A 9,963-nucleotide genomic window follows, 5' to 3' on the forward strand; every position below is an offset into this window, starting at 1 on the left:
GACCTTTTTGTCTTTAGTAAGCCCTATAGCACTATGAATAACAATGGTCGTTTATGTTTCGTTATAGCAGGAATTCGAGATGTCGGACGACTCGTGTGAGCGTACGAGATAAGTAAACACTTACGATTGCTTTCTTTAAAAACGTGCGATATGTTAGCTGACTGAGCATGCATATCATATGAGCATGTCTACTTTTGTATAACTCAGTAATTGTCTTAGTAATCAATTAATACAATACATCATATGACATGGTACATCAGTATGTGCGGTATAATAGCCATGGGCTTACTATATAAACTTGATTCTATGGTCAAATGTGTGTGGATGTGATATATGGGCCTTAGATCTAATAGTTATTTCCTGACCGGAGCAGCCTTAATTGGCAGGTTACTACATGACATTATTAGTAGCGTGGGCCACCCAAGGTCAGACTCGGTCGGGCTGCTAGTATATAGATGGTAGCGTACAAGAGTCGGGGCACCAACATTGTATTACAGGTCACTCGAGACAACGCCAACCTTGCTGAGAAATGGTAATATCTTAGGTAGACCATACATGATAGTTATAACCTAAAAAAAACATTAATTTTCTGCATTAAAAATCTTAAGTGATTGTCTCTGGAAGTACACCTCTTATTTCAACAAAACGATATTTTTATGGTGTATTAATATGGACAACACCTTTTCCAAACCTTTGTCAAATTGCACGTTTATTTCTACTCAACAATAATTGGCTCATGTCGTACCTAACTTGGAGGTTTACTTACTAAGTCTTTAGACTATACAGTTATTACATCTTGTAAGAAATCTCTCTCTAGGAAGGGGAGAGTGGCTAGGTTGCCACTTCGGATTTATTTAAGACAGAGACCTACACGTTGTTATCAGGTTTCATTAAGTTATTGGTACTTCTATTAGTTGCTCAATGTTTGTATTCAAGAATAATGTATGCTTCTTATTATGGTTATTAAATTCCTCAGATTTATTAATTTCACATTCCTATGCATTTACTCTGATTATGCATAGAGAAGTGATTTCCCAGTTAGCTATATTGGGGTAATTGCTAATAACCCTGGTCAAGACTGAATTGGGGGCGTTACAGTCCATATTTGTGTTTATTTTGGAATTGGATCCAAAAGGCCAACAAATGACCAGCACAAACATGTACACATGGTGATCACGATCATACAACATTGTTAGAAGTGTAGGCCAACCAGAATAGGACTTGGTTAGGCACAAGTGTTGTACCAGAGGTTGTTTTTAGAGCGAACAAGCCCTATCAAAAATGGTAAGGGCTTGAATAAACCATATAAAGTTGAGTTATGACAGTATAATCATAATTAACTTTATATGACAGTATAATCATAATTTATCATGTACTTACATCTACATTGCATTGCATATTTTTTATTGATATCAATTGTCTCTTATACAATGATACTTTTAATGTGAAAAAACTTCTTTCTTTCTTTTTTTTTTTTATTATTTTTTTTTATAAATAAAAAAAAATTAAAAAAAAAAAAAAAAAAAAAACCATGATTTCACATAATGGATAATTGTCTTGCAAGTGACTTTAACTCGCTAAATCGTGAAGTTACGCTTGATTTTTCTTTCTACCTGTGAAACATAATGGTGTTACCTGTGAAACATAATGGTGTTTTGCTGCTAATTAGCAGCTAAAATAGTGATCTTTCTACCTGTGAAACATAATGGTGTTTTGCAGCTAATTAGCAGCTAAAATAGTGATGCCTTTGAGACGTTTTGTACTTGTAGAGGATATTACCAATAACCAATATCATCTTTGAGGTGCTTAACCGTAGTTGTTTGATTTATACAGAGTTAACTGGATAAATAAATGATAAATCCCTTGGGAGTTATTTACGTTATGAATATGTCTTTAGACCTTAGCCCCATGATCAAACCTTCTACCATTCGCATCATTTTATCCTTGTCAATAAAGTATGAGCGGTAGATTCGACAATTAGATACCCAATGCATTTTTCATGGATCCTTAGCCGATAAGGTTTACATAGAACAACCTGGGAATTTATTGACGAAGTCAATCCTGATTACGTGTGTCGTCTAATGAAGCCATCTATGGCTTAAAACTTAAGAGGTTTCAATGGATCAACCTCAAAACTCTATAAATGAGAAGTATGGTTCACGGTTTTTGGTATCCTGCCAAAACCCACATTTGTTTTCATGTATTTCACTATGAAAAGGATTTTGCCTGCTTCCGATATTTTCTAATGCCCTGTCCAAAAAAAAAATAAAAGATAAAAGATAAGAGACAATCTCATAATAGCCCTTCCGAAAGGGATTTTTTTTTTTTTTTTTCTTTCTTTCTTTCTTTATTTCCTTTTTTATTTGGAATGAATTAAGTAGACAGATGAAAGTAAGTTAAAGAGTGACCAAGTTGAAGCAGGCAATTAATCAAACACCTACAGAGTTAATCTCCAACCCACTCCCCCCATCCAAAAATAGAAAATGAAAAATCTACAAAAATCCACAAACAAGAGCTGCGCCTCAAATCAGCTGACAAAAGCTTTGGGTGATGGCCTGCTCAGTAGCTTTGGCTGGGACTAAGAGGACCGCCATGCAAAGCGCGAAGGCGCCGCGCCGCGCGCTCCCGAGGGTTGGTTGGCTCAGCAGCAGAGACGCAGTGAGCGATGGTTACAGACACAAGCAGCACTCCCAAGCACAACACTGCATAGCACTGGCGACCCAATTTTCCCAACAACCCACCCGATATCTCCATCTCTCTCTCTCTCTCTCTCTCTCTCTCTCCCTAGCTTTATAATGCTTGAAATTGGAGTATATAATGAGGATTGAAGAATGGTATAGGGGGAAAACAGGGGGCAGAGGGTAGAAAAGAGATGGGCGCGCGTGGGAAAGAAGTGGAAATCTGGGGATTTGTGGAGGCAATAGTTGTCGTTTAGCCGCAGATATAGTGAGAAACAGGAAGCTCCTTTACCTGCAACAATCTTTTACCAGAAATGAACACGACACAACCATCTTCTGCTCCTGTGTAACGCTTGGATCCATATCACACGCCATTTGTGCAGCCTTTTACCATTTTGTGGGTATTCGGTGGAGTTCGGGCATTGGTGGGTGCGCTTTGCTAGCTAGGCCCAACTAGAGGTGAAGATGGGCCTCACATTTTTTACTCAACTGTCTTTTTGCAACTAAAAACGACAAAGAAAATTTTTAAAAAAAATCCTAACAAAATTCAAAAAAAAATTGTAAAATCAATCCCGGTAAATTATCTAATTTATAATTAACTCCATATGATATTAAAATAAACTTAGAGCGTTAGAGGTCTATAAGGTATAATATCAACTTAAATAGAACACGCCTCATATTGTAAAATAGTAAAAAAGTGCAAGTATTAATATAATACCCTTAGATAAAACCATAGGATTATGTTTTAAAGTTAATGGTATTCCAAGATATTAGATCGATTTAGTGTTTGATGTTAGCTTTTTTTTTATTTTTTTTTATTTTTACACGTCCGCACAAGAGGCAAGAGATTCGAACTACTAACTTCCAATTCACGAGGCATCCGATTAAGTTACCATTTAGAAACGACTCACAGGGATTCTCAATCCTTAATTCTTTCGGCTTTTGGAAGGCTCACATTAAAATTCTGACTGTTTACGTACGGTAACAAATTAATTGTATGCAATATGAACTTATATATAATCATTATAAATGTCTAATTTTCCCCAAAATTTTTCATTTAGAGAATGTCAATTAAGCACTATACAAGAATATCAAGCAAATAAAGAACTTGGATTCGTACGAACATGACTCCCATCTTCGTCATCATCTCCAACCAACGAAATGTAGGAAAATTCCCACATGATCCTTTTTTTTTTTTTTTTTCCTATTGTTTTAATCACAAACTTGTTCTTTTATCAAATGAAAAGTCCTTTGGTGGGCCGATATCAATTTGGTGTTCCAAGCGGTCTGTTTGTGGAAGCGGAGCCACTTGACTTGAGTTCAGCTCTTTTACATCATACTCAATATAATTCCTTTGGCCCATTTGGTGGCCGTTGTGATGCGAGGATGAACCCTCGCCGACCAGGTGGTGGTGGTGCGAGGGGGACGGAGATTCAGTTTCCCAATGCTCAATGTCAAAATTGGATCGTCTCGGTGATGTGTGGAGGCTGTCCGCCTCGCTCCGGTAGTGACGGAGGAGGTGAACCGGGGACATGTGGTGGGACGGGGTGGCGGGTCTGCTAGACATCGGGGTCCCCATCACCGAGCCCTTGTTCTGCTTTAGGTTCTTCCTCGCCGTGTGGTGCCAGTTGCGTAGAGCCGCCGCCACTCTTTCGTTGAATATGGTTGGTTTCATGGATGAACCCATCTACTCATATCATAACAAAAAGAAGAATCAGGCTCGATCTGCATGCAATATTGAACTCTTTCAATGCATATTTTGATCAAAAATAACTTTGTTACCTGTGTTACAAGGGCATAGAGTGGGAGAGTTACGTAGCTGCACAAAATTTGTATGAGGACCCTGATAAAAGAGCCAACATTTTTAATTGTATTAGAACATTTGAATTAATTTAATTTCACAATCATAAATATAGAAAGTGATAATTAATGAGACGTACCCCATTGAGATTCTAATGACAATATCCTCAGTATGGTCGTGGAAACAAGATTTCAACCCGAATTCATACTGAAAAATCATAACAGTAATTATCAATATTACTTAATTTAAATAATTTTTCACACGTACTATTGAAGTGTTAAGCATATATATATATATATATATATATATATATGATGGTAGCTTACCCAAGCCCATGCAAAGAAAGCAAGCTGAAAGGCATTCTGAAACGGCAAAGACAAAGATGGGAAAGAATTATTAGCATACTATGATGGTGGATTAAGTAAAATTAATAGTAATAATATTATTTAGTAGACCGATATATATACTAGGTAACATGTCAATGAAAATTATTATACGATTGTTATACTAGTGATGAAGGACGGAGGGGAGGGAGATTGGTATTGGCCATGGCCCCTCTCCAATTCCTAACAACAACAAAATTTTAAGGTAAATAATAATAATAATAATAATAATAAATCAGCCCACCGACTCCTAGTAACAATTTTTTTTGACTCCTGACCCCTAACCATAGTAATTTCTGGCTCCGTCACTGCTAGTGATAATCTTAAATATCATTTTCACGACTACATTATTAGATTGTATGACAGTTGTATAAGAGTATTTCTAAATATTTAGCGTTATTTATGTAAGAAATTAAGGCAAAGAATTATGGGAAAAGAACCTGAAAGAGAACAAAGTTTATGAGGTAGAGAATGAGGCGAGGGCGGTTGAACCAGAAGAGTTCGTCACCTGGCTGCACCACTGGCACCCCCTGCACAACCTCTCCTCTCTCCTGGATTCTCAATGCCATTTTGGTTATGATCACCTGTAGTTTCGTCCCCACCAGTAGGATGATCTGCAGCCATATTTAGCCGTTAGATCATCTGCTAGCTAGCTGCTATAATTATATATTATATCAGACATGTGATGGATAGGAGAGATATATAATTTGCTTACAAGCAATGGGATAAATGGCAGCCATAGATAAGATTTCCAGCCTGCAAAACAAGCAAGACAACTTAGTCAAAAAAAAACAAAAAAAGTTCTGAAACTTTTCACATTTTTCATCCTCTCATGATTCAAATTAATATTCTTTACCCACCGTGAGTGTTAAAGAGTAAGAATACCACAGCGAAGAACCAGATCGGTGGGCTGAAATTGAAAAGAAAAAATGATTAATTGTTAGACTTGAACATAAGGGTGTGATGGAGGAACAAGATCCTCTCTTTTGAACTAGATAATATCCAGTTAATTATATTAGAATGGTATTTTTGTCATTTTACTTTTTTATAGATAAAAATACCCTTCTAATATAACTAACTCGATATTATCTAATTCAAATAAACTGGAGATAATACTAATTCATAATCGAAAAGCACCAACCTAATCCCCACAACAACCTTGAAATCCTCCTCCAATGATCTCTTGATATACTTTTGGAAGTCAAATCTTTGGTGACTTTGAGGTGCCAAGTGTGCCTGAGTTTTTGCATAGAAATAATTAAGAAGATCGATAACAACATTATTTTTGAAATCGCAAATTAATTAGTAGAAAGATTACCATGATAAATCCATGTCGCAGAGTCAAGTAATCAACTTTAGGAACCGATCTAACAAACTGCCTGAAGAAACAAACCTGCAATAAATAAATAAATAAACAAGATTAGTGTGAAAACAGAGTTCGTGCAAAGAAAATGCCCTGTTAATTAATTAATTAAGATATTGGAGTAGGAAACATTGTTCACGAATCCAATGACAGTTCAAAAAAGTCAAATGCACGGTAAGAGGTTAATTACGTCGTTTTCTTTTTAACTGCCGTGTTATGACCGTTTTCTTCTGTTGCCTGAATTTGTATCCTTTGTTAGGTAACTGCTCCATGTGTAATGTGTGAAAAGTAGTTTTTTCACTTTTTTACGAATATCTAACTGAATACTCTAAATGAACCGGTGAAAAATCTTAGTTCTGATTGAAGTGGTCAAATCCCGCCCACATCATTATTGAATCGTCATAAACACATCAACTATGCATGATATATCCTTAGAAATTACGTACTTGGTGGTTCTTCTTTCAACATCCTATAATGGAGTTTCAACTTGAAATAATATTAATGAAGCCAAAGCCATTTAATTTATTAATTAGTTCGTTAATTATTACTAGTAATCATTACTCAATTAAATCTGATTCAACACTCTAATTTTTGGGGCCGAAGGCAACGAACTGATCGAATAGCACTATTCCTAGACAAAGTTTATCAATCCTCTAATCTAATGGTGTATATGTTGTACTACTAAAGAGGTCATTCAGACAATATAGAATATGGAGAGTCTAGAGATTTCAGTTTCTCTACCTAGCTCTACGGAAATGGAAAGCCCTATGTAACAGTTTATGATTTTCAACCTAAATACCATTGATAGGGATTGGATCTATCTAACGTCCCCATGTAAAGTTTGTGTGCAGTTTTATCGATTCAAAATTTAATTTTTGTGCTTTCCAACATTTCAGCATGATGCACGAGCGTGAGTTTTTAAACAGATCCAAATTTCTATTAATTTGTTGTTTGAATTACTAACAATCTAAGCAGCAAACGTAAAAAAGCTCTTAAGGAGTCGTCCGCTTGCCCGAACAAAAAGATGAACTATGTGAGACCTACTTATAAGCCCTACTGCTTGAATTATTGCTTGAATTATTAGCAATCTGAATAACATAATTGTTAGGATTTCTATTGCATTTTAACTGAGGAGGAAAGAATTGCTTACTATCCACATGAGGGCAGGTGTGTTGGTCCAGAAGCTTAAGTGCCTTCTCCCAAATGACGTGTCCCTTGCAAACCTAAATCGCTCTGGATCTGTCACACATGCAACACCACGTGTCACCATATATACAAACATGTATATATATATTTATATATATATATATAAAGAAAGAAATAGGCTAACCGTGAGAGAACTGGTACTCAGCAGTTCTTGTCTCTATTTCCCAATGCTTCCAACGCCTCATCTGTAGCCAAACAGCCCTTAATTGATTAATTATATATGAATATGAAGTAATTAAATAAGTAATTAAGAAGGATTAATTATTAATTACGTACCTTGGCTCTACCCAAAACCAGGGTGATGACGCAATAAAGCACGTGAAAAACAGCCAACACGAAGATAAATATGTGTAGTTGATGAATACCATCCGACGATACTAATGGGACTTTACCCTGCAAATTTCCATATCAAAATATTATTTCTTGGTTTTTTTTTTTTTTTTTTTTTTTTTTTAATAACAATCTAGACTGTCGATTTTCATATAGATTTTAAATGTTTAATATCTTGAAATTAGAAAGTTCTCACGTGATTAAAAAAAAAAAGAAAAATCAAAGTCGGTACTTCCGGGTAGAAGTGTCACAACTTAGATACCACATGTTGCCAACTTGTCATGTGTCCCCATTCTACACAACTCCATGAATTTATTCAAACATTTTGTCTCATACTTGTTTTGTTTTCTTTTGATAATCTAATCTTCTCTATATATAAAATTCTTCTCACATCGAAATTCATGAGTATATATATATATATGTCCAATTGATGTGTGGATGACAGTTGTTTTTACAGAAAAAATCTTAAAGAAAACACACCAATGTCGTATAAGTGTGGGACACACCTTGGCTACACATTTATCAGTGGAATTGGACGAAGCCGACGCCAAAAAGCGTCGGAAAGTTTCACCGGAGTTCGACAACATCAGTAGCTTCCGTCGATTGGAATCATCAGAATCCGTTTCCTCCAACTCGAGTTCTTTTTCCTTGCTGCATGGATGCCACGACGCTCCAACTTTCTGCGATACGCAAATATTCGATATTATCCCTTGTCCGACCGTTAGAAGCAAGGAGATAAATCCCAATAGCATAAGCTCTGCATCAAACAGAACACAAAAACAAAAATATTAATTAATTAATATCATGTTTAATTGATGAACACGAAGAGGTGCTGTGTTGTACGGACCTGATTTGATCTTTTCTAGCGCCTCATATAAAGCTCTTTTATGTTTCTTCTTCAGCCACTGCAAATTGGCGCAAGAAATTACTTCTATTATATTCCAACTCAGAATCACAAAAGCCCGATTAATTAATATTGTTGGAGATATTTATTTACCTTTCCTATAAGGTGGATGATGTGCTCGATGAATATCGATATTACGACCAAAACAAAACAGACGACGGCGACAGCCCATGTCGGCGTTTGTTCCAAAGATCTTCCTCCGCTGGCCCCTGCCATGATTCTCCGTCCTAGGAATCAGCAAAATTTTCTGGGAAGAAGGAAGTTTACAGGAAAACTAGGAAAACAGAGCATCCGAGGAATTTTATGAAGTAAAGCTTGGAAGATGAAGAAAACAGTATGCGTGAAGGTATATATAAAGAGAAATAGTAGGATTTAATTTGAATAGTACGTACAAACGAGGGAATCCAGCATGGGTATATTAATGGAAGTTTTTAGTTTATAGGGAAATGGAGGAAAGAGGAATGGAAGGAGCAAGTGGATTACTTTGACTTTTAAACGCGTGAGGACAGGGAGAGAGAAGACCGAAAGAAATTGATCATCTCTCTAGACTCTAGAGAGAGAGATAAAATAAAATAAAATCAAACAAAGTCTTTTATCTGACTAATGCGTACCATACAGGTGTGCTCTTACGAGAGACCCTAGTATTTGGATCAACAGTTAATCGTCACCGTCGAAAGTCATCAAGTCAACACCTTTAACATAGTTTTTTTTTTGGATGAATTTTTGCATGGTTTATTTTGTCAAAACGTACTTTTTTTTCTTTAATTTAATAGTTTCTTTTGTTGACACCGATTGGTAGACCATGGTTATTTTTGTCAAAAAGAAAAAAAAAACGTTTTAATTTTTAATTTGAAAAATATTGCACACACTTTCATTTCACACTCTTGAATGCACACGGGTAAAAAATACCATTAAATTTTAGATACAATGGTAATTATATATACCCCTCAACACTAAAACAACTCCTTAAAAATAAGCAAGTGACATGACATGATCAGACTCACATAACCCATTTAATAAATAGGTTGTGTAGGGTGTACCCAAATACGACTTACTTAATCCATTTGATCCATTCCATATTCTTTACATTTACGTTTATTTATTTATTTTAAAAAAAAAAAAACAATTGTAAAAGAAAGTATGATTGTAATATACGTAGTCACTTATGGGTTAAGCGGGTTAAATCCAAGATCGGCTCTTTTGTTAAACGGGTTAATCGACCTAAATTGATCCGAACCCAATAATACAAAACTATAATCCGTTGATTTCGTGTTGAATTAATATTGAGTTTGTGAATC

The 9,963-nt window shown here is 35.7% G+C and overlaps 1 protein-coding gene across 1 annotated transcript; it reads right to left on the reverse strand.

The window, feature by feature from the left end:
- Window positions 1-3,708: 3,708 nt before the first annotated feature.
- LOC132163264 (MLO-like protein 6) lies at window positions 3,709-9,191 on the reverse strand. Its single transcript, XM_059573483.2, has 15 exons — window positions 8,759-9,191; window positions 8,609-8,666; window positions 8,268-8,518; window positions 7,708-7,824; window positions 7,556-7,616; window positions 7,376-7,464; window positions 6,181-6,255; window positions 6,004-6,098; window positions 5,723-5,772; window positions 5,578-5,618; window positions 5,303-5,476; window positions 4,806-4,841; window positions 4,619-4,686; window positions 4,461-4,521; window positions 3,709-4,365 (listed from the first exon to the last, which is right to left on the reverse strand). Exons 1-15 carry the CDS (start codon window positions 8,879-8,881, stop codon window positions 3,895-3,897), a joined length of 1,770 nt encoding a protein of 589 aa, XP_059429466.2. The 5' UTR covers window positions 8,882-9,191; the 3' UTR covers window positions 3,709-3,894.
- Window positions 9,192-9,963: the final 772 nt, after the last annotated feature.

This window comes from Corylus avellana, chromosome 8, assembly GCF_965113065.1.
Source record: "Corylus avellana chromosome 8, dhCorAvel1.hap1.2, whole genome shotgun sequence".
Taxonomy (NCBI): domain Eukaryota; kingdom Viridiplantae; phylum Streptophyta; class Magnoliopsida; order Fagales; family Betulaceae; genus Corylus; species Corylus avellana.

What these genes read in the sequence shown, in the direction of transcription:
- LOC132163264 (XM_059573483.2), bottom strand. Translation starts at nt 8,881, where the DNA reads ATGGCAGGGGCCAGCGGAGGAAGATCTTTGGAACAAACGCCGACATGG. An exon ending in CACCTGCCCTCATGTGGATA is followed by an intron (nt 6,256 to 7,375) that starts GTAAGCAATTCT and finishes TATTTATTGCAG; the next exon opens with GTTTGTTTCTTCAGGCAGTT. An exon ending in AAGGTTGTTGTGGGGATTAG is followed by an intron (nt 5,773 to 6,003) that starts GTTGGTGCTTTT and finishes TTTCAATTTCAG; the next exon opens with CCCACCGATCTGGTTCTTCG.